This window comes from Nicotiana tabacum, chromosome 12, assembly GCF_000715075.1.
Source record: "Nicotiana tabacum cultivar K326 chromosome 12, ASM71507v2, whole genome shotgun sequence".
NCBI classification, from domain to species: domain Eukaryota; kingdom Viridiplantae; phylum Streptophyta; class Magnoliopsida; order Solanales; family Solanaceae; genus Nicotiana; species Nicotiana tabacum.
In genome coordinates, this window is record NC_134091.1 from 26,443,662 (window position 1) to 26,468,812 (window position 25,151).

Consider the following 25,151-nt stretch of genomic DNA (forward strand, 5'->3'; position numbering starts at 1 on the left):
ACATCTAGAAATATTATTGTTAACTAAGTTTAACCCATAATTACATAAATTCAATTATTTGAACCAAGAGTCATATTCATTTATAAGAGCACACTTTGATAGAAAGATTCTCTCTCTCTTACTAGGATACAAATGCTACCTTTTTATTGAGATTCTTGTCTACATTATTTCATACTTTTTCATCAGATTCGAGAATAATTCGAACATTCAAGGATTTGTCCGTCACTCATTATTGTTTGGAGGAACAATCATCTAGTTTATCCTTTATTGGGTGAATCATTTCTCCTATTTACTTAAATGTCATTTATTGTTATTCATTGCTATTAGATGTTATATTATTGCTCCTGCTTTGTGGAACAGTTATTGCATATTGTTATCACTATTTGACCAAACTCATCTAATATTTATTGCACTCTCAGAAGCTACATCTAGAAATATTATTGTTAACTAAATTTAACCCATAATTACATAAATTCAATTATTTGAACAAAGAGTCATATTTTTAATCAAAAAATCATATTAAAGGTGTAAAAGTAAAAATCAGATTAAAGGTGTAAAAGTTAAAAACTTTGCGGAATGAAATTTCTTCTCTCAACCATCATCTAGAAATTTTACCAACGTCCCTTATCTAGATTATTCTAGATAATTAGCGCTTTCCCTATGTAACGAAGAAAATAAAGAGAAGAAAAGTCTGATATCTTAAAAGAGAATTTTAATAATTTACATTGATAATATAAAGATTTATATACTATCAACGTAAATCTTTTCACATTTTTCCTCCAACGTGACTCGAACCCAAAATCAAATAATCATGTGTGGAGGTGCTTTTACCAACTAAGCAAATCTCGCTTGTCCAGGAATCTATCCCCATTTGAGATTATTAGGAATCTCGGCCTTTTGGGATAATTAGGAATCTCCGCATCAAGATAAAAGGACATAAAAAGGATAAAATGCTTTATTGCATCACACTTAAGTTTATTAATGTGAAAAGCCCTCTTTTAATAGGAGTGAGGCACGATTATTAACTTATTAAATCCCATTCGATTTCATCTACGCATCCGTTATTATATACTGTTCAAATTAGATACACTCAAATCTCTCTATAATAGTTTTATTTGTTCTGATATATTTTTGGTTGTTACTATTATATAAAATATATATTATAACATAACATAAAAAATTAATTCGAAAGGCTATTATCATAGTATTTAAAAGAATTAGAGTAATAATGAGTCAATGACTATCTAGAACTAGAAGCACTCCAATAGAGAACGCTGACTTCTCTTCGAGATGACACTTGCTTGGAATTAGCCTGGTACTTAAAAGATTCAATTAACCCTGAAAAACTCCATATGTTTATTTTTAATTAATAACAATTAAAATTTTAAAGTGCAGACCCAGTCAATTTTTGAATGAGAGGTAAATGAAAACCATCATCCTTTCGAGGAAATACTCATGAAAAATTGGGTCATGTATATTCAATATAAAATATCTTACCAACGAGAGTTGTGGTGGAGTGATAAATACTTATTTATCCTTAATCAGATATTTTCGAGTACCTGTGTATGGACTCACCTTTATTAGGGAGCAATTTACCCATAAATGTGGGACTTCATGGTGTGAATCCGAATTTAATCGGATTCCAATGTGTGCAAAACCAAAAAAAAAAAAACTTGACCAAAAAATATCGAATATCTTCCTTCCACCTTGAAAGTATGCTATTCAAATTGACAAATACGAAACTTAAAACTAAAAGTACAGTGTGAAAAACTAAGCCAAACCAATATCAATACGGTAATTTGTTCATCCATCACATATACAAAATTAACGACATTTTGTGAATATTTAATAGTATAAACCTCATTAGTTATGCTACTTCCACTAAGAGTTGAACTCGTAAGATTATAAGAAAATTAGAGTAAATTTTATGGATGGTCATTTAACTTTGCGTTTATTATCCAAAAGTCATTTTTCTTTTTTTTGTTACACAAAAATTATTTTACTATGCTCCAATTATCACAATAATCACTTTGACCAGAGTTTACAAATATTTTAACTGAAAAGTCTATTATGCCCTTGATATTATAAATCTGTCAATTTATGTAATACCTTCTATATTATATGCCATATAATATACTTTTACCCAGATATTTTACTTATAACTAAAATAACTTAATATTATTTTATTTATTATTTTTATAATATATTCGTATATTTAATTTTTTCTTAATATTAATTTTCAAGATATATAAGTAGCATTATTAAATTTGTCAACAACATACCGCGAACAAATCTCAAGTCCACGTTCTTAATCATGCTTAATAAAATACGTTTAATAAAAATTAAAAAAATAAAGCTCATTGATTTATCAGCCAAGCCATACCCATTAATTTAATAAATAAAATACCCATATTTAGCAAAATAACATATCAGATTAATACTTTCAAATAAATAATATTAACAAGTAAAACTTTAAAAAACTTAATATTAAACACAAATATCTTTGAAACTTCTTTTAAAAATTTTATTGATTATAAAAAAACTATCATTTGTTAAACAAATTTATTTTTATTATTCTAAATAAATATTAAAACATAAATAGTTTTTTATTATTTTTATATTTAAAACATGTTCATGTTTGAATATGATTAAACAAATTGACTGGCATGAAAAAATTAAATGTATGGATATATTATAAAAATAATAAATAAAATAATTTAAAGTTATTTTAATTATAAGTAAAATACCTAAGTAAAAATATATTATATAGTATATATTACATAAATGAGAGGATTAATGTCAAGGACATAATAAACTTTTCAAGTAAAGTATTATAAAATCTGGCCAAAGCGACTTTTGTGATAAATAGAGCAAAATAAAATAATGTGTAACAAAAGAAAAAAAAGTGACTTTTGAGTAATCATGAACACAAAGTTGAATAATTTTTACGTAACCAAAAAAAAAAAAACTTTTACGTAATGAATACAAAATTGAATAACACGCATGAAATTTACTCTAACAAAATTAGCATTCTTAAAATTAAGAACGTACCTTAAAACATAAGGCGTTGTTTCATCAACGTTTAGAGTAACTTGTTATTACAAATTACAACTATTTTTTTCTTAAAATTAATGATTACAACAATACGTCATGTCTATTTACAACCCTATCTCGAGTAGGTGAGCTTAGCTACACGAATCTTTTTTATGTAGTGATCCAATATATATAATCGTACTATTTTAATTTACGTGAACTTGTTTAACTAGATACGAAGTTAAAAAAAATGAAGATTTTTGATATTTGTGGTCTTAAATAAGTCAAAAAGGAATTCGTGTATTTGTGTGGTTATAAAAATTTTTCATTAAGGTTATAATTGAAAGTTTAAGATAAATTGTTTTCAAATTTAGAAAGAGATTATTCTTTTTTGAATGGATAAAAAATGAAATAGGGTCACGTAAATTAGAACGAAGGGATATAATTTAGTATTTATTTAGTAAAAAATTAAACACATATAGTATAAGATTTGATCCCGTAATTCACTGACTATATTGTCCTCTGTATAATTTTTCACTCAATGGAAGATTACACGCTACGCTTTGATAAATTTGAAAATGCATCAAAATGTCACTATTTTAAACAGACTTTCTGCTCATTTTTTCATTCTAGAAAGTAACAGCAACAGAAAGTCTTCTTTCCCTTTTCCATTTTTTCCCTTCCCAAAGAGTTCAATTGCCTCTAACTAACGCTGCCCTCTTTGTCCAAAAATATATATATATATATATATATATATATATATATTTATATTTATATAAAAGAAAAAGAAAGTCAAGCAGGCAAGGTTTAGACCTTTTCTAAATTCTAAAGTCTTGATTGACGCTCGTAAAACTTGAAACCTTCTAAGAAACCAGAATTCCAAATTTCCTCTTACAAAAGTAATCATTCAACATGCCTATTTTTAATGTCAAAATACTATTGTTGATTTCTAATTTTATACTAGTAATTTATTTGGAGTTTGTGTCAGCAAGATTTAGAAGAAGGTTCCATATTTACTAATCAGCAGCCTCAGATGTGGACTACTAGAAGGTCCCATTGGTTCTATTAAGAAATTTCCGTGCCAAAATCCATAAATGCTGAACTGAAATTCCAAATCCAAAGTACCCAAGATCGTCTTTAGGCCGCATCACTATTTGACCCACAAAAAACTTTCTGCTGTTTGTTATATTTTTCTTTCAATATTGTTGGATTTAGGTGATTATGTGAAAATGGGTTCATCAGAAATGAAAAAAGATTCAAACTTTACTGATGAAGAAAGAAAATCTGAAATGGGTATTACTGAGAAGAAGGAGAATAGCAATAAGAAGACAAGGAGGAGAAAAAGGTTTTCTATTTTCCCTAGGTTCGCATGTATGAGATTGGATGATGAAGTTTCAGTAGTTGAGACACATTCTGGTGAATGTAGTTTTGATGTGGAAGCTAGTCAAAATGGTCATGCTCCTCCTCCTCCTCATTTACTTGTTATGGTTAATGGCCTTATTGGCAGGTGACTTTAAAATCTTTAACTCATTTTTAAACTTCATTCTTTATATATTGTTGAGTAGTTGAAGATATTGAGGATTTATATAGTTGACTTCAACTAGTTTCAGATTGAGACATAATTGTTCTTTATTTTTTCTATAGTTTTTGTATGTTAATCACTTGTAAATGTGAGAATATATGTGCTGATTTTTGTTGGTAATTTTAGTCGTCGTGTTGTGATTGTGTTATATGATGAGAGATCAGTGTGTCGTTTGCTTTTTGATGGTTTGACATCTCTGCTTGTGCAGTGCAGACGATTGGAAATATGCTGCAAAGCAATTTGTCAAGGCCTATTCACGCGATGTCATTGTTCATTGTAAGCTTCTGTTCTTGACTCAATTCCCTGCTTCTGTTTTAATTCTATTTATTCGTCCAGATGTCCGGTTGATTGAATTGAAATTGTAGCGTTAAATCTCATTACTTTGGAATTCTGTTTGATCATCTTTATATGTATGATTGACTAGAAAAGAAAGGCTATCATATTTCTTTTTAGTAAGTAAGAAGAAATGAATGTTGATGCAAATAAGAGAACCGCCTCTTTTCTTCTCTTCTCGTTTCCCTGCAACTATATAACACATTACCGTCTTTCTAACTTAGCGTCGACCTATAGCGTAATTTGATACTCATGGCAAGATCCACAATTTTAAAGGTGTATATTTTTAAAAAAAAGAAATAACTGGTAGTATTACTTCTTTTGTTTCTTCAAAGAAAAGTAAGTGTAGAGGTCCTTGGAGAGAATTGGGATAATTTTGGCTTTTGGCATTACACTTCCAAAAAATTTGTTGGTCATTAGTTTCTGAAAACTAGCATGAGTTCCAAATTCATGTTGATTTCATATTTCCACAATCTTTATGCATCTATCCGTCGGTTAGAGCCATATGTTTCCTGTATTAATTCCAACTATTTCCTAATTAATATTCTATTTCCAGGCAGTGACTCTAATTGTTCGACGTTGACATTCGATGGTGTTGATATAATGGGGACAAGGCTAGCTGAAGAGGTGTGTGAATCATTTATTTCTTCCCCACATTGAATCAATTTAAATAAACTCCTGTTCCTCAACACAAACCGCTTCGTCGCTCTCATTTTATCTGACCTACTTATGTTGTGGGAGTCAAAAACAACCATGATCTTCTTAGTTTCATTGTATCTAGGCCATTGTTTCAGTCCAGTTATTATCTTTATCTTCTTTCAGATCCTTGTTTCAAATTGATTGACTTCTCCACGTATATAGACCTTAAATCTGCATTGCCTACAATATGTATGCTTGAAGCTATCGACCAATTCTTTTATCTTCCATATCTTAGCTCTTGCTAACATACCTACCTACCCTTGTTCGTTAGTTACTAAGGATTTTTTCCATTTGTTGTACAATATGGGATTTGGTATTGTATTAGGATGACATCTAAACTGATTCTTATTCTTCAGGTCTAACATGTAAGTGCTTATTTGACTGGAACTTAATTTTTGCTGACTTTTGCTTTTTGTACTTAATGTCAGGTATTATCTGTTATAAAGCAGCATCCACATCTACAGAAGATTTCTTTTGTTTGTCACTCCCTGGGTGGCCTGGTATGTAGATATGCAATTGCGAAGCTATATGAACAAGGATCTGCAAGAAGAGCTTGTGGAGAAGAGATGGAATGTAGCCTTAATGGTTCCGCTGATTCGTGTGTGGAAGAGGTATCGAAAAGAAAAATTGCAGGGTTGGAACCTGTGAACTTTATAACCTGTGCAACACCACATCTCGGTTGTAGGGGTCACAAACAGGTAACTAGAGGCTTTTTACTCAATCCCCGTCACTTTATTGATCTTTTGTTAAATTATGTTATTATGAGCAGAGGCGGACCCAGAATTTGAGCACGACGGGGGCACCACCGTATGCTAATCACTAGCAATAAAATTCGGCGCGCAACTCTTTGAAAACTTAATGATTATGATGACTTATAAATAAAAAGAAGTTCTAAAGAAAAAGAAAGCACTGAACAAAGAGAGATTTTTTCGTAAAATGGGTGCTATGGGAGCGGAAGGTATTTGATTAAGCATGTGTCACACTTTAAAATTTCTTGTTTTTTAATTAAAAAAGGGGGTCAATGATAAAAAGGGTGTACAAACTTTAAATTATCAAAAACTTACTAAAGAAATCAAGATTAAGGGTATGTTAATAGTCAAAGAACCGAAGAAGAGTCTGAAACTCTTTTTTGCCATTATCGAGGCGGGGTCAAAGTGATTGTTGAAGAAGGTTGTGGCAGAAGGATTTATATTTTTCTCTTTGTGGTGCGATAAGTTGCAATTTGAGGCTTTTAATTTTAAGGGAGGAATTTGAAAAAGAAAATTTAATTAAGTTGACTATTATGTGTTAGTGCTAAACTATAATTAAATTAAAAAAAGAAGAAGATAAAAATAAAAAATAAAGCAATTTGCTAAGTGATGGTTTCGAACCCACATCCATCCAGCAAAGCAGAGAACTTAAGCACACAACACCACTTCTCCCGTCCGGCTTTTTGTGTTGGGGGCACAAGAAAAATATTTAAGGGGTCCCATATATATGTATAGATATACATAAGATATATATATACAAAAATTTTGCCGAGGCTAACGGGTCCCGTGACCCCTCAACCCAAAACGTGGTCCGCCTCTGATTAGGAAAAGTTTATATTTGTAAGTAAAATACACGGTTAGATAACAGGTCCTTAGCAGCTCAACCCCAACCTAGCATCAAAAGAATTAAAAGGAAAAGGAAGAGGAAAAACAGATAATTGAGGCAGACTGGCAGAGAAAGATATTCTTCCAAATGAGCTCTGAAACTTGCACTACTAATGAGGAAATTTACCACCAAAAATGCATTCTAGGTTCTCTCAGGGTTTCAAAGAAGATTGTCATTATCATGCATACTGCTTATTCAGACATTCTTTTGAGATTAAACTAACTCACGAATGTCTTTGACTTTAAGTGGACAGTCACTCATCTGGAAAAAATGTTATGCAAACTCGTCTAACATGAACATGATTGCATTTTAGCTGCATCAATACTTATGCTTCTTGAAGTTTCATTGAAATCTTGTATGGTTTTGAATATTTTGGTCTAGTTTCATTTTGAAATTTCCTTATCATATAAGTGCACCGTAGTTAGTAGCATGAGTCATCAAGCATCCCAAATAACTATGTTGCTTTAGTTTCATTCTGCTTCTTTCATGTCAATACTTATTACTTATTTCCAAAACGGGGTGGGTGGGGGGCTGGGGGCAGGACAACCAACTTCTAACGTCTCTTAAAAATATTATAGGCTCCAGCATTCTGTGGGTTATACTCACTTGAAAAAGTTGCATCGAGTTCCTCATGGTTACTTGGAAGAAGTGGAAGGCATCTCTTTTTGAAAGATTGTGATGAAGGGAAACCTCCTCTTCTTCTTCGAATGGCCAGTGATTCTGAAGATCTGCCATTTATGTGAGTGATCATCAACTAACTTCAGAATTTTAAGCAAATGTATTATATCTAACTTCCCCTTGCAGATCCGCTTTGCAGTCATTTAAGCGTCGTGTGGCCTACGCAAATACAAGTTTTGACTGTATCCTCCTGAACCTCGTCACTCTCCGTTTCCTCTTCTCTTATTTCTTTAATCTTCAGTGTATTATATATCTAGAATCAGATGCCCGTGACTTGATTCCATGATGAGATAATTCAACAGTGGGTAAGTGCTTATGCTGATAAGTGAAACCCTAATCCCATCAGTTGACTAATTTCCCGTACTGCAAAAACCTTGACACTTGTATAGATCTTGTTGGGTGGAGTACATCATCTTTGCGGCGCAGAAATGAGCTTCCAAAGGTAAAGTTATATGACATTTGAGTTTTAGTAGCAAAAGCTTGCATCACACAACTAATACTTCTCTTTTCAGTGTCGAAACTTGAAAAAAGGGGATAAATACCCACATATTGTAAATGTAGATGAGCCAACAAGTGTTAGTAATCAAGAAGAAACACCTACTGAGGCCAAAATAAATGGACGCAAGTCTAACGAAATGGAAGGTCAGTGTCTTTTTTCTTCTTTTTATGATATTGAGGAGCAATTTTTAGTATGTCAGCCTTCACTTTCGGAAACTCATACCTTCATTATCCTAACATGGGGGGTGTAAGGCCATTGATGATTTGATTCTGCATAATAGTTGCATCTCTTGATGTATACGGTCTTCTAGTGCTTTTTTAAGAAAGTCTAAACTCAAACGCATCAAACTAGTGCCAGCTAAATGAAAAGAGAGCATGGGACTACTTCACACACTAATTCCAGTATTTTACATATAATCCCACCTTCGGACTTAAGCTACTTGTCTCAACTGTATAAACGGTAGAATTTACCACTTCCTTTAAGTAACTAGGGGAATCTCAATGCACATCACATGGTTTTTCCGCTTTTAGCGTTTTTATGATTAGCTTGATCATCCTTTTTTATTGTTTACCTTTTCTTCATGGTTAACTGCTGCAGAGGCTATGATCAGAGGTTTAACAAAGTTGAGCTGGGAACGAGTTGATGTTAGCTTCAAAGGAAGTAAACAAAGATACTTTGCACACACAACAATTCAGGCACGTATTTGTTCTGTCTTGAACATACTATGAGGAGTTTCTACTTACGATGTTTCTTCATGATAAATCATCATGCATTTCACCATATACCATTCTCTTATGACCTAGGCAAATTCATTTTTCATACCTATTTGCTCCGGGATTTTTGTTTTGCATTCACTTATTTATCTTGATGCTTTTGCTTCTGAGCATATGAATCTTCACTATCCAGTCTGTTTCATTCGAACCAAATGTCTTAACTGATCCCAAAAAGAAATGTACAGAAATCATGGTCATCTTGAACTATTTGTTTTCAACAAACAGAAGTAAATTTGGTAGTTTTGTGATTTTCTTTCTTGAGGTTCTTCAAATCAAAACTCTAGGTTAATATGACAGAGAAACAGAGAAGAGAGGAGGGGGTCAAAGAAAGAAAATATCAGTCTTTACGGAAAGTTTAGTACATCAAGCGTCCTGCTTTTAGATGTATATCCCAAGCATTAGGACTGTCAAGTTCTCAAGTCACACAGAGATCCTCCATTGCATTTTATCTCTGAACTTACAAAAACTCTACCTCTTTCACCTTAAAAAAGTGCTGCATTTTAGGCCAAAGATTTTTCGTTTGGTCCTGTCTTTTGTGCTTCGTTTCGCAGGAAGGTTATCTACAGTAGCAAGTCTTTTAATTTGCTTTGTTCTGCAATTTCAGGTAACGAATTATTGCTTTAATTCTGATGGAGCAGATGTTATACAGCACATGATCGACAATTTTGCTGTATAGAAGTAGGGAAGTTGATGTATTTAAAACACCATATTGGCTGGAGGCCTGTGTAATTTACAGAGCCTGCTGCATAAATTGTAGAGGGATACATGCATATGTATTCGAGATATAGAGATGATACGTCAAAGTTCAAGTTAGGTGTATCATTGTTATTAGAGCAACAACAACAAACCCAGCGTAATACTACAAGTGTAGTCTGCGGGAGCGTAGTATGTACGGATCTTACGCTTACCTTGGAAAAATAGTTAGGTTGTTTCCAAGACCCTCGGTTTAAGGAAAGAGGAAAAAAGATCATTGTTATTAGAGCATATAGAGGAAATTATTTGCATAGTTTTTGGGCTCCAATTTGGATATGTAGTTCATGCAGTGTAATGATAACGAGTACTTCCTGTATTCAATATAATAAATGATGTGATTCAAAGAATGAGTGTTGACTTCCATTATCTTCACTTTGATTTTGGACATTGATCGTTTAAAAGTACAATATTTCATTCCTTTAAAAAGTATTTAAAAGACAGCTATATATTTTAGATGAACGGGAGCTTTAGTGTAACTGATAAAGTTGTTGTCATGTGATTAGGAGGTCACGGGTTCGAGCCGTGAAAACAGTATCTTGCATAAATGTAGGGTAAGGATGTGTACAATAGACTCTTGAGGTCCGATCTTTTCCCGAATCTCCGCACATTGTGGGAGCTTAGTACACCGGACTGCCTCAAGTCCTTTCCCGAATCCCTGCACATTATGGGAGCTTAGTACACGGGCTGATTCTCTTGGTTTTATCATTTTTTTCTTTAATTTTTAAATTTATCTTGTGAAATCCTGCCTCCGCCCCTACCGCTTCACCCCATCTCCCAATATTAAAAAACAAAAATAGAGGAAAGAAAGGCCCTTTAATTGAAGTGTACGTTAATGCATGTCCAGTTTGGCCAAGTCCTACAGTAGGAAAAAAGCTGATAATAAAGCAGGTAACCTAAAATCAGGTTCAGGTAAGATTTGGTCCCTACTTGCTGACTACTGCCCTTAATGCATGATGTACTATCCACATAAGCAGCACAGTTTTTTTACCTGCTTTTCAAGATTTAATTACTGCTAGTCCTTTCCTCCTGCCAAAATAATTACTGAGACTTTTTGTTAACAAACCAGTTACTCCTATTATTCATTTGCAAATATGGGTGAGGCGCATGTTTTATTTGTGAAAGTTTCTCTGAAATTTACGAAGTTCCTAATTGGGTAATAGAAAGCATAAAAACAAATCTAATACCAGCCATATTTGTAACACTTTACAGCTATTATGGCCTACAAAGACAAACCTTTGCGTGCTCAAACTAAAGCCAACTGTTCACTGTAATATGTGACATACAGTGTTTTAAAGGGAGTAGTAGTTTTGTATGTCAAAAAATGATTGCTCATATCTGCCACTTTCATTATTATGGCTTCGAAAACTGAATTGCTTGTTCAATTGGTAATTATATCTGCCTTACATAATCTTTTGATCAAAGAGTAGCTTTTCAAGATTTGCCACTTATTATTCTTTATTGTCAATAATACAGTGCAATGTCTACTACAATTTAAAGTTGAAAATTTGAGCTAGATGTTATTTACCTAAAAGGTCAATAGCAACAACAAAGCATCATGATTCTGGTCGGGGAAGTTAGTCTATATGTAGACCTTACCCATATTCTGATGATTAGAAAGACTGTTTCTGAAAGATTCTCAGTTCAAGAAGATAAAAAGAACTAAAAGTTTAATAGCAAATTACACAAATTACTATTGAGCAGAGAAAAAGGTCTTGGTAGAAGAACGTTATTAAGTGGAAGAAGCAAGAAGGTCGAAACCCTTTCAAGAATAAGAGATGAATTTTATTTAAAAAGATTATTTTCGATGGACACTTAGCTCACAAAAAGCATAAAATATAAATATTGATAAAGTATTATTCATGTACCTCTCCCTGTAAGAAGGTATTTGTCCACGAAATGAAAATATTCCAAATCTTTTATTTTTATTTTTTACTTTGAAGAGTTTGACTTGGCAAAATGTGATTGAGCGTGTGATATGCCAAGTATGGTACGAAATAAAGTAGAGAGTAGTAGCATATCATACAACAGTTTTTGCGTGGATTTGGAGGTAACCTTTCTCATCATATTCAGGGCTCGTGCAGATTCCACCATTGCCTAATTACACCCTATACTAACACCTACTTTCCTAAAATCCTTATCTTTCTTGGAAATTAAATACTCCACTACTTCATCACTACACTATTTCAAGAAACAGTAAAAAAATAAAAATAAAGATAGAGTGATATAACGTGTTATAGTTGAATTGCTGAAAAACCAAACAAACCAAAACAGTAACAAGAGAGGGAGGGGGGGGCAGATAATAATTACAAATGAGAGGGGGACAAAGTGAGTGAGAATGAAAGAAAATGAAAGACCATATGCTATACCAGTGAATTCACTTGTCACCTTTTGGAAAAAGCTCTTCTTATCATCTGCCCCTCTTCTTTTTTTATGACTGCTCAAATCCATTTTTGTTCTATTAACTGTATTATTGTTTCTACCCTTTCTCCTCCTCCATTTTTTGTACAACTTCTTCATTCTTAATTAAACCTCTATTTCTCTGCCAACAAACAATTCTTGGAATATCTGAAAGGCTCATAATACGAGGTTTTAGGTCATTCCCTTTTCAGAGATTTTCCTCTACTTCTTTTCTTTATTTTTTAATTCCATGTTCCATACTTCTATCAGTGTACTCCTAAAAAGAATGTGTTTTCTCTTCTCTTCTTAAGCATTATGGGATTGAGTTTTCATTCATTCTTTGATCAACTTTTGTCAATTATTCTCACTTTCTGATCTTAAGATACCAAACCTCTGCCTTTTACACTCTCTTAAGAAGTAAATCCAATGGCATGCTCTCAGCTTTTTGTATTTTGCCATAGGAATTTACAGACAATCATCTTTTTACTACTTCTATTCATTTCAGGCTTGACACATGTTAAATTCATGGCTGAAGGTAAGTTTGTCATTCCTAGATTTTGTTCAAGAATATAAAAACTTCAAATCTTTTACATTCGAGATCTTTACCCAATTAGCCGCCTATATTCATTGTTTACTTTTTTTAGCCGGTATACATAAATTATACACTGATTATATATAGTTATTCATATATACATTATATATTCTAGCGGTTGAGTGGACGGCTGTTTAGGTTAATTCTTTCTTTACAGTCTGTTAGTCACAATTCTATAAAGAAACTAAGAATCCTAACGGATAATTTCTCCGTCTTTAATCATTTTGCAGGTAGGAGAATTCTCAAGCTGCAAACTGGAATTACTCAGGTGAGTTCTTGATCTAAAATGCCTGATCTTTTTAAAGTTCAATATGAATATTAATGAGAAATGATTGTGCATATTTTGTTTTTAAAAAAAAGCAGAGGAAAAATGAAGAGAAGATGTTAAAGGTGAGATCTTTAATAGGTTCAAGGCCACCAAGATGTGAAGGAAGATGTAGAAACTGTGGACCATGTGAAGCAGTTCAAGTCCCAATTGTGCCAAACCTCAAACACCAGCAATTAAGAAGCCATCAATTGAATGCATTCCCTAAATTCTTAGCATATTCAAGAGGTGATGACATCTCCAATTACAAGCCTATGTGTTGGAAATGTAAATGTGGCAACTTTTTCTTCAATCCTTGACATAGCTAGCAAAAGAATAGATCCTCTTTTTTGTATGGAGAAAATAAGTTTCTCTTCAACTGTCTATATACATGAATATCAAATTAGCTAGATTTTGCAGAATCAAGATTGATGATAATGCATATTTGGTACATCTTCTTACCGCTGTTGTAGCACCATATTTCCCTCCCCCTTCTTTCTTCTAATACAAAAAACTTTTAATTTAGGAAGTGCTTGAGCTAATTATTATTTTTACTTGTCCACTATACTAAATCAAGAGAAAGACAAAAAAAAAATTTCTTTCTTATTTTACCCTTAACATTAATTACTCATTTTCAAAATTATTTCCCAAGATTTTGTGAAATGTTATCATTATTAGGGATTATATGAATACTACAATTAGTATTTCTCAAAGGGACGTGAAAAAATACAAAGTAAAGATGTAAAAGTGAAGGAAAGGAGTATAGATTAAACAGTTCTGGATTGCCCAATGTTCATGGTTTGGTTCATGTTAGTTAAACGGAGATTACGTTTACTTAGTGATTAATAATGAAGGGAATGTTATACTTAAATTATTTAGTCTAAAAGGGCATGTCTTTGCTCTAAATAATATATTCCTACATTATTAATACACATTTTATCCCGCATTATATAATACATAAGTTTTTTACCGAAGTTAATAGGAGTAGGTATTATTTAACATTGCCCAATCAAATATTGCTAACTATTCGATGATTGTTGTAATACGGTCAATCAAGTACTGTATTATTACAAAAACTTTATGTTGGGATAACTTATAAGTATCTAAGGGCTCGTTTGGTACGAGAGAGATTAATTCCGAAATGCTTCCTCCGTTTTAATTTATGTGAACCTAATTGATCGAGTATGCAGTTTAAGAAAAGAGAAAAGACTTTTGAACTTGTGATGTAAAATAAGACATATATATTTTGTGTGACTATAAATCATTGCATAAAGGTAAATTATTTCCAAATAAAGAAATAGATCATTCTTTTTAGTACGAAATAAAAAAAAAAGTATGTTTACATAAATTAAAACGGATGGAGTAGTTAATTATTCCCCATAGTTCAGTTTTGGATTATTGTTCATCGCATTCTGTGAAAGGGGGTCTAATCTAATAGTACTAGTAGTGTGATGTGAATGTGACGACAGTAAGTAAGAGGTGTAATTTTTTAAAAAGGGAAGAGAAAAGCAGAGAAGCAAAGGAGAGTGGGGCGGCTGATGAGCCATGTCAGTTGCACAGTGTGCAGCCAGCAGATTTAGAGAGAGGGGACCTGTGTTTCGTATCTTAGCAAGATTTTTTGTGTATCTCTATTCTCTAATAAAGCAAAAGAGGGGTTGGTTTTCTTTCCCTACACCAATGGGCCTCTCTCTACCTCGATTCTCTAAATGTTATGCAAAGGCCACAGTACTACAGTCTCGTTTGCTGTGTTCTCTCTGCCCACCCTCGTGTGTCTATTACTACTATGTATTTGTACTATCATTAGGAGTATAATTTTTGTCGGTGTAAAAATTTATATGTGATCAAGTGTAGGTTTATCGGGTATATTTGTCATAAAATATTATATGTAATTATTGTTTAAGTAATTGATTGTATAAATATTTTTTATACCATCTACAAAACTTACGTTCGTATCATTGTTATTATTTTAAAAATTTCTACTAATACTAGTACTTGTTCTTTGATTCATAAACTGTTTGTTTCTCCTGTGAATCAACATGAAGTAAGGGATCAGAGGAAATGTGCAATTCACAAGTTTCTTACCATAAAAACACGAAATTATACTTGATTAATGGGGAAGTGTACAAGCAGTCATTCTTAGGAATTAGTCAATACTTATTGTGTTCCAAAAAAATAAACTGCAAAATTAAAATTTAAGACACATTAATTAATTTCTAAATAACAGTCCCTTTAGCGTGGCTACCTAGTGTCATTTCTGCTTGAACGACTCGGTTTAGTTTGTCAATGAGCTATATGGGCCGTTTAGTGCGGGTTAGATCCTGAATTAGGAAGCCTGTTGCTCATCAATAGAAGCCCAGAAATAAAAAGGCTTGGGCCCAGGACCTATAATACGTGGGGTAAGTACATAATTAGTCACTAATTAAAAGTATCTTTACTCTTTAGTCACTGTTTAAAATGTATTTACTCTTTAGCCAGTCCTTAATAAATTTTTACCCGCCCGGACGAATATATCCTTGTGCTAGACATGGGTGTTGTATAAATATTAAGGGTATGGTGTCCTTAACTTTATGAATGCTGTGTAAATATTAAGGACAAAGTGTCTTGTGTTTGCACCTTCCGTTGTTAAACTTTAGGACATCATGTCTTTAACTTCATATGTGCAGTGTAAATGTTAAGGATATGGCGTCCTTAAGTTCATGTGTACAGTGTAAATGTTAATGACATAATGTTCTTAACTTGTATTTGCACCTTCTGTTGTTAAACTTTATGACTTTATGTCCTTAACTTCATATGTGCAGTGTAAATGTTAAGGACATGGTGTCCTTAACTTCACGTGTGCAATGTAAATGTTAAGGACATAATGTCCTTAATTTTATGAGTGTTGTATAAATATTAAGAACATTGTGTCCTTAACTTCATGAATGTTGTGTAAATATTAAGGACAAAGTTAATATATTTGCACCTTCCGTTGTTAAACTTTATGACATCATGTCCTAAATTTCATATGTGCAGTGTAAATGTTAAGGACATGGCGTCCTTAACTTCATGTGTGCAGTATAAATGTTAAGGACACTATTTCCTTAATATTTACACAGCACTCATGAAAAAAGAGTAACAACGTCTTTTCGTATTAATTTTAATAGAGTAGTAGCTATTTTTATTCAACATTAAAAATACTGAATAAAAACTAAATACCATATTAAAAATGACCATCCCACGCCATTTCTACACAATACGTTTCATCTTCTATTGCAACTTTTTCAACTAAGTTAATGCTTATACGTCTTTGTCACTTTTGTACGAGGACAGAGATTTCAAATTGGAGTAAATTTGAAGCTAAAAATGCCAAACAAGAAAGAAAGAGAAAAATGATGGCATATTTGGGGCCAGGCAACACACCCATATTTCACATGGAGTTAAGGTTCTCTCAAACCAATAATTTATACTGAGAAGCCCCATTCTTTCTGCCTCCACAGTCCAGCGCAGAGCCCACCTGTTTGCCCCCGCTCCCTGGGGCATCTTATAACGGGATCTTTACACAAATAACCAGTTATATTTATTATTTACTTTTTCTAGCCATATACATAAATTATACATTCATTATGTACAAATATACACATATAATACATAAATTATGCATACACTAATACTATAACTCCACCGCCTATTTTTAGTTTAAGCGGTTAGACATACGATTATTTGGGTTAATTCTCCTCTTATAAACAAATATTAGATTAACTGTTGAGTTGCATGATTGTCTCCAATATATTATGTACGAGTTACGAAAAGAGTTTATAAAGATCTCATGTCATTTCTGCTGATGGTTTAAGAGCTTAAGTTTTTTATGGAGAAAATATTTTGAAGGAAAACATTTTCCTTTATACCAAATACACCCATAAGCAGGGACGGATGTACGGTTATAGGTACGGTTCAATTAATGCTATAACTTTCGATGCAAAATATAAATTTATGTGTAAATTTTTTTCAGAATTACAATAAATAATAGAGATGAACTCATAACTTTAATATTATAATAAGTTCAATACTAAAAACCTAAAAGTTGAATTCATAAAATTTAAACCATGAATTCGCATTAGTCTAACTAATTATGGATAAAAACAAAGTAGTCAAACGACATTATCCGTTCACTTTTAGTTGTCAAGTATTCTAAAAATAATTTTTTATTTTTACTTGTCAATTTTTGCATATCAAGAGAAAAATAATTTATTTTTCCTCTTTTGCCTTTAATATTAATTACTCATTCCAAATCATTTTCCAAATCTATTAAAACTATATACACCAATTAATATGTGTATCACGACAAATTATGCATTAAGGGTAAAAAATCAAAGTGAACGGAGGATTAATTTGGTCCAATCATTCGCATTTCATAGGACATTGTCATTATTTGGATAATCGAATACCTTTTATTTGACTGTAATATTTTAGTACAATTTCTTAGGAGTAATATTTAGTTGTAAATTTGTGCTCTTTTGATATAGTTTTTCAAAGCTCAATTCACAATGATGCTTTATAACACGCGGACTTCTTATCGTCACTCTTTTGTATAATGAGATTCTTTTTGAAAGAACAAGGATAATGCTTCTTTACTTTTTAGAGTGAAAAATTATTCTAAAAATTAAAGGATTATAATGTAGGGGCTCAACAGTCAATGTAACTTTGACTCAACTGCTGGACCTCATTAAATTCCTCCCACCGACACAATCCACACAACTTTAAAATACCAACACAAATGCACCACATGTACCTACTTGTGACTTGTGATTGCTCCATGTCCCTAAGTTTCCAAATAAAGTTGGAGCCTCACTCCCTTTTCATCTCACCCCTCATCTCTACAACTTGACACTCACCAGTTGCTTTACTCTACTGGTGAGTTCAAATAGTACCCTTATAATTTGTTTTTATCCTAAGGTGAAATCACACAAATTGTATTTTAACTAGAAGTTGGTAAAACATGGAGGAATAGCAGTGTTGTGAATAGTGAACATGTTGAAGCAATCATCAAGTAGGAATATGAGGACAAAAAGGTTTAAACTAAAGCATGCTTTTCAAGCATTTGTACTGCTTTTGATCTGCTTCTGGTTGATTTACCAAGTAAAGAAATCTTACAGCAGGAGCAAGGTGAGGTTAGTGGAGAATTTGGAAGAAAAATCAGTTAAAGAACAAGATGGGGAACAAGTGTTGAAGTTAGGGAGAAAGGATCTGAATCCTTTGTTGTTAGATGAGTTAGCTGCTGAGTTTCAGAAAACCCCAGATGAAGATCTTGAACAGGAAGAAGATGAGGGGAAAAACCAAGAAAATGAAGGAGAAATAGCTAGTAATGATGGAGATGATGAGACAGATGGAGTTGGAGAGCATGAACAATTGGAAGAAATAATAGATGAAGATGATAAAGATGCAAGAAGTAGAAGAGATGCAGTCTAAACAGCTCTAATTATTTTCTTTTACTAGTAGATAGATAATATGAATAGAGTGTTTCAGCACTAAAGGGGAATCACCACATCCCCTTGTTAGTATTCTGATTTTGGAAATCCAAATTGTAACAGAGTACTCTGAGAATAAAGTGTCAAAGGAACTGCAAGAGATAGAAATGCACAGCTGCATAGGCAATTACAAGCCAAGACTGATCCAATGATAGCGGGCTTAATTAGTATATGGCATAGTATAACTTGCTGTTTTTTCCAAAATCCAGTAGTATAAGATACTATCAGATTAGAGAAAAATGTTTTTAGTAGAGTATTTTTAAGGATTTCAACCTGAAACATGGAGAATGCGAGGATTGCTTATATGTAATTGTAATTGTATTTAGGTGGATGGATTAATTTTGGACGAATCCTAATTAATAGTATCTTACTGGTGTTATTATGACCTGTAGAGGTGCATATTTGCAAGTCTATTATTCTATCAATGGTTTTCTACAAATATTTGTCGTGTTTTTGCTTTCTGCGCTCGAAAAGCTTTGCGCAGTTGTAACAGTATGATGTTTTGACCAGATTCAAGCATTCAAACAGCATATATTATCAAAATAGACAGACAATTGCTTTTACTTTCTGCGTATTTCAATGCATAAACAAGTTTTCTGACACTCTAAATATGAATCATTCGGTAAAAGATCTCATTGGTGAAAAGCATAAACTATTGCCAGTTATACTACGAGATAAAGTTGATAATCAACCAAAATGATAAGTTATACAGAAACATGGATTGACCATGATTAGTTTTTGGCTTTCCATGTTTTAGAAAATATTCGAAAAAAATCCGTCGACCAAGTCTGGGACACACAAAATCCTTCCCATTGAGACATTACATTGAGAAAATTGCGGCCAAGAAGTTCAATGAGAGATTCTTCCAGAGCTCACCCAACTAAAACTCTGAGACTTAAATCGCAGCAGCAAAGGCATAGGCCAAAAGGGATAACGTCCGAAAAATCTGCTTCAATCCACTGTTATTGATTCACTTTTATGGACTCTTAGTTTTAATCTGTTGGTGTGCATTCCACTGCAACGACATCCACACTATAGATGTGCCTGAGAGAAAATGGAACTCCATAAGACAGTCAAAAGTGGTGTATGACTTGGAGTGAGATCAAGCAATTGCAAAGAAATGAAAGAATGTGCTGATGCAGAAAGATAATGCCACTAATGCAGCTGTTCTTTTGAGTTACCTCCAGATTATTATAACTTCCTTATTATAGTTAAACCACAAACATAGGTAAAGAAGTTCAGAAGTTGACAACTAATTCAACCCTTCATTAGAATAATCATAAATATTTGCTTCATCATCTCTTTTCTTTAAAAAGTAACTAACATATTTAGGTAGTAAATTGGGCTTAAACAACCAGTACTCCATCCAAAAGATAGGCTTTAATTCATAAGAAGAGCAAGTTCCAGTAGTTCAATTAGGGCAATTAAAAAGTTCACAAGAAAGAAACACGGTAAAAGTTTGACAAAGATTTTTCAGAAAATTTAGGAGCACAAGCAGGTCTTCAAATGATTAAGTTGGGGAAGTAGTGACATGGCACAACTAAATGAACCCAGGTCCATGTTAATAGATGCTAAACAGAAACTCCGAATCACATGGTACTTGGTGAATTAAGGATGAATCACAGGTTATATCATTTGAAAGCAGTTCTTGCATTTTGAAAGCACTAGTTAAGTAAATCCAATTTTCACTATCACTGTTTTATTAGCACATCAAAGCCAGCGATGGAGGGGAAACACAGAAAAACATTACAAGATCTAGCAGCGGTCATAAAAAAGAACTCTGGGAGGAACAATACCTGCAAATATACCAACAGTAATCAGATTTTTTATTTCCATTGTCTGATAGATCAAGAACTCAGTCAGGAAATGACCGAAGGCATAGACAAATGATAACAAGGTTGCCAAATACAAAGGCCTGTCATGAAGGTTAAATGCACAAAGATAGCAAAGAGTGCAGGTTAGAAGAGTCCACACTCCAAATGTCCTCCCATGTACTTCTGACACTGCACATGATAATCGAAAAGGACAGTTTTCATTAAAAACATATCAAATTTAGGACAAGACCTTGAAAAGAAGTGAGTTGACACATTAGTTAACAGGACTTTGGAATACAAGAAAATGAAAAGAGCAATGTAATGCATGGTTATTCCAATGCAATCACAAGTAAAACCTCCCGATCCTGAGCAATACAAAGTATTTATCATTTGTCAAATTGAAGGTACATGCACAGATTTGAGCTTAAAAAGTCAATGTTCTTAAGAGTTACTCAAGAAGTTGAGCACCAAATGTAACGAATCAAATGTGTTACTACTGACTGCACACTGCAGTACCAGTAATTTCTTTTGATTGGTGAATGCACTACCAGTAAGGTTCTATTTTCATGACAAAAGCTACTCCATACATTCACAAGTTGTAGCCACCAAATTCCCACATTGCCGTCCCACATAAGCTAAGGGCAGCCGGTGCACAAAGCATCCTGCATTCGCCGCATCACAAGGGGTAATGATGTAGACAGCCTAATCTAATGCAAGCATTAATGACTGCTTTCATGGCTCGAACCCGCGACCTATGAGACCCGCGACCTATAGGTCAAATGGAGACAACTTTACCGTTGCTCCAAGGCTCCCTTCTACCATCCTACATCATTCCCAATAAATTCAAGCCAGACAAGAAACATCATATTGTCACAGTTACTTGACAATACATAGTATTTATAGGTGCATTGGGGCCAAGCAAGTAGTGACAATAACACTATTCCAACCTATCAAGACGAATAAATTCTCGGATATACTCGACTCCAGCTGAGTTGCAAAATAACACAAAATAACCCAAATGGGATGACATGAAGATATGTAACTTGAACAGACATAACGAGAACATTTTAAGAAGTCTTTTGAGCTGCAATTGTTGGATAAAGACTTCTCTTATGAAAGGATAGGACTATGTGGAGAGCTTGGAGGTACCGATAATGACACCCATTTGTGACATTACAAAAATCTTATAAAGGGGAGCAGCTTTACCTTTTTAAAAGACATGCAGAATTACAAGCTAATATTAAGAGACACATGAAAGAAGTGCTACAAATACTGCAAGAGAATAATTACATTTTTATATGTTCCAAACTTTAAGAGCTAAGTCCAAGCTACAGAAGCTTCTGACAATCAACTTCTCTTAAACAAATTATGCTTCTATATATCCAAATAAGGTTTCAGAATGATTCTTGTCCCATTCCTTATCAAAAAGAAAATTGATTCTTTCCCAGTTCTACGTAATGTTTGTGCTCAAGTAGAAATAATTAGCTTCTTTTGGGAAAACCTTATCGTCCTCATACTTCATTCAAATGGTGGATTGAAAAATCTGAGCATATGTTGATATCACATTCTCACATCATGAATTACTGAGTGTAGATCTGTAGGTATGATTGTTTTTCCTGATTCAACTGACTTTGTTTATGCGTAGGAAAAACGCCTTTTTGTTTGCTATAGGATATCCGTAAATAGGTTAAATTTTCATTAGTTTATAATTGTTGCATCTACATGTTGAATAGATTGATCTAGTAACCAGTTATAAGGAGGTATTATAAATCACAATGTAATACTACCTAAAATGCACAAATATTCCATCCTTAGCAAGGAGAAGAGCTCAATCTGATTCTTGAAATCGTTCCCTTTACTATTGTCCACATTTTGATTTTGATCAGTCATATGTATATTTCAGATAAGTCACAAAACCGAGAACACTAAAGCAAATATCTGGTTACACTTGCATAGAATATCCGAATAGGATAATTCATTAGTGTCTTAAATCAAGAGAATGTGAAATGTGGACATAGTAATCCTTGTACGTAAAGATTGAGAAATGAAAATTTAAGCTTGTTTAGGAGTACTTGGTAAGCAACAAATGTGCATTGGATCCACAGATTTTCAGACCCATAAATCCAATCAAATCTATTGCCTATAGATTCATGCCAAAGACATGAAGTCAAAAGCCAAGTCTTAAGCCCAAATGACATAATGTATTAATCCGTTTAATCATTCTTATCACCATTTTTCAACCGTGGAGTAGCAAATTGATTCAACAGTACATCGTCCCTTATTCCTTTTCCCATTCAAAATGAAACGCGTCTGGTCTAGGGACAGATCCAAAGTTTTAACACTCAACAGCGCATGTGTCCAAACCCGCCACCTTTGCTTTGAATTATATATAGATAACTGGACAGATTGTGTGTGTTTTGACAGTGTACATGAGCTTACACTGAGTATTGTAGCTCGGGTTCGAATTTTATTCATACTAAACTTGCATCTACAAGACTACAACCAGAAAGTAATAATTGCTTAAAATCCTGATCTGTCTTAATCTGATCCCTAATTGATTTTAATTAGACATAGCTGCCATAAGTTCCTATATGTAATCATCCTAGGCGAAGGAATAAAATCACCAAAAAGGACACTTTTTGTATGACAAATCACAGAACAGAAGGCGAAAGTGAGGGGATTTGATGTGTACTGGCATATATTAGATTGCTTCCTATTACAGATTCAAATCAGATCGCGAGAATTAAACAAAAGCCAAAATGTGCGTGCAATGTTCGTTATCCAACGACGAAATGTAGAGCACGAAGCGTGATCTAAGTAAAAAGTGTGTGTAAAACTTACTTGTGGTTTTGGAGAAAACAGCGAGACGAAGAGCCCAAATGTCGAAGAAACCAAACCATACCGATGCAAGCCGAAGTGTGCCCACTAGCATCAACCACCATCCTAACAGCTTCATCTCTCACTTTCTCGCTCTCTCTCTCTCTCTCTCTCTCTCACACACACACACACACTTACTTTTTCTGTTTTCATTTTTCAACCACTAAATAAATAGTAATACATGCCCATTGACACAAGTGAACTCATTTTGGCCCATAATCTCTATTCTCTTGTACCACTTTTAATTGGGCAAGTTACACATTTAGCTTGGTGGTCAAAAATAATTATATTCACTAGTTAAAAATTTATAAGTATTGACTTTTTAAGCATTGAATTATTTTTTTAAGGTGGATAATATTGAGGGTTACATTATCTTCAAAAGGATGCTAAAAATGAAAGTTGAAACAAGAAAACTTTTGTTATCAGGAGCCAATCTCAAAGCTGATTAAAAGTATCCCATTGGCATTATCTTATATATTAGACTTGGCATTATCTCACTTAGTTATTACCTCTAACGATACATTTTAAGTGATTTTTTGATTTTTTTAAACATATTAAAAAAATTATCTTTTAGCATTAATTAACAATAAAATTGATCATATTAACTTTAATTTGTTCATGAGAAATATAATAAACTACTTTTAGGCTCTTTACTCCAAGTCAACTTTGGAAAGAAGAACTTAATTCCTTTTTGATATTTTAAAAAATCAAATATTATGGACCACAAAAAAAAATATCAACAAATCACTTAAAGTGAACCAGAGGAAGTATTTGGTTTTAGAAAAAATAACTTAACAAATATAGTCTATGATTTGTGAACATAATCTGGGACTCCTAATTTAATACTCACATTAAACCCGCCCCACCCTCTCAGATTTTTAAAAAAGAAAATCTCTCTGTTTTATTTTTGTTTTTCGCCAGTAATTGCATTATATAAAGACATCACAAACATCTACATAACATCTTAAATTTGCCACTTAAATTTGCATAATCGAGAGACTTTCAACATAAAGGATAATTAATAGCAAATCATATACTAATACATGATCTGGAATAAAACATTAAAACTTTATTTCTATTCCTCTTCCCCTTCCTTGGACAGCTTAATCACCTGAAATTAATTAACACAATGCAACATTAGGCACTGTATATATTCTTAAACGAAGAACTACTTCACCAATTAGAAAAACAATTTGAAAAAGAGAAGAAAAGGAAAGGAAAACAATGAACTGTCAAAATGCAAAAGCTCACAGTTTATATATATGTGTCTTAGAAAACTAGTTTTTATTCCACTACATTCAATTTACAGAACTTGAATAGACATACGTCTTTATAATGCCTAGCTGGTCTGGGTAACGATCTCATTGACATCATTAAATATGTAAGTTATGAAGTCTTATGTCTTCAAATAGAATGATTTATATACCACAGATGTACATGGTACGGGAGAGGGGGTGGGGGGTGCGGGGGAGGGAGGTTGTGGGAAACCAATACTATGATATCCAAATTATTTCGGTCAAACATTAAGTCTTTATTTAGTACTCCGTCCGTTTCACTTTTAGTTGTCCACTTTGAACTTTGCACGCCTCTTAAGAAACAATAAATAAAGTGTATAATTTATCACGATACTCATATTAATTGGTGTATAGTCTTAATGAATTTGAAAAATGATTTGGAA

At 33.0% G+C, this 25,151-nt stretch overlaps 3 protein-coding genes across 5 annotated transcripts; 2 read left to right on the forward strand and 1 right to left on the reverse strand.

The window, feature by feature from the left end:
- The first annotated feature begins 3,671 nt into the window (after positions 1–3,671).
- Positions 3,672–10,329, forward strand: LOC107767220 (putative lipase ROG1). 3 transcript variants are annotated; one of them, XM_016586140.2, is made up of 10 exons: positions 3,672–4,540; positions 4,824–4,891; positions 5,505–5,575; positions 6,076–6,345; positions 7,861–8,021; positions 8,087–8,142; positions 8,350–8,402; positions 8,473–8,602; positions 9,057–9,154; positions 9,837–10,329. In XM_016586140.2, exons 1-10 carry the CDS (start codon positions 4,263–4,265, stop codon positions 9,906–9,908), a joined length of 1,257 nt encoding a protein of 418 aa, XP_016441626.1. In that variant the 5' UTR covers positions 3,672–4,262; the 3' UTR covers positions 9,909–10,329. The 3 variants fall into 3 exon arrangements, with proteins under 3 accessions (XP_016441626.1, XP_016441627.1, XP_016441628.2); XM_016586141.2 differs by having other exon boundaries at positions 3,835–4,540; positions 4,829–4,891; positions 5,509–5,575; XM_016586142.2 differs by having other exon boundaries at positions 4,472–4,540; positions 4,829–4,891.
- Positions 10,330–12,305: 1,976 nt separating this feature from the next.
- Positions 12,306–13,803, forward strand: LOC107767228 (EPIDERMAL PATTERNING FACTOR-like protein 2). The gene is made up of 3 exons (XM_016586147.2): positions 12,306–12,917; positions 13,205–13,242; positions 13,338–13,803. Exons 1-3 carry the CDS (start codon positions 12,809–12,811, stop codon positions 13,596–13,598), a joined length of 408 nt encoding a protein of 135 aa, XP_016441633.1. The 5' UTR covers positions 12,306–12,808; the 3' UTR covers positions 13,599–13,803.
- A 5,683-nt stretch (positions 13,804–19,486) lies between these two features.
- LOC107767221 (ergosterol biosynthetic protein 28) lies at positions 19,487–23,631 on the reverse strand. Its single transcript, XM_016586143.2, has 3 exons — positions 23,438–23,631; positions 20,579–20,785; positions 19,487–19,826 (listed from the first exon to the last, which is right to left on the reverse strand). Exons 1-3 carry the CDS (start codon positions 23,550–23,552, stop codon positions 19,759–19,761), a joined length of 390 nt encoding a protein of 129 aa, XP_016441629.1. The 5' UTR covers positions 23,553–23,631; the 3' UTR covers positions 19,487–19,758.
- Positions 23,632–25,151: the final 1,520 nt, after the last annotated feature.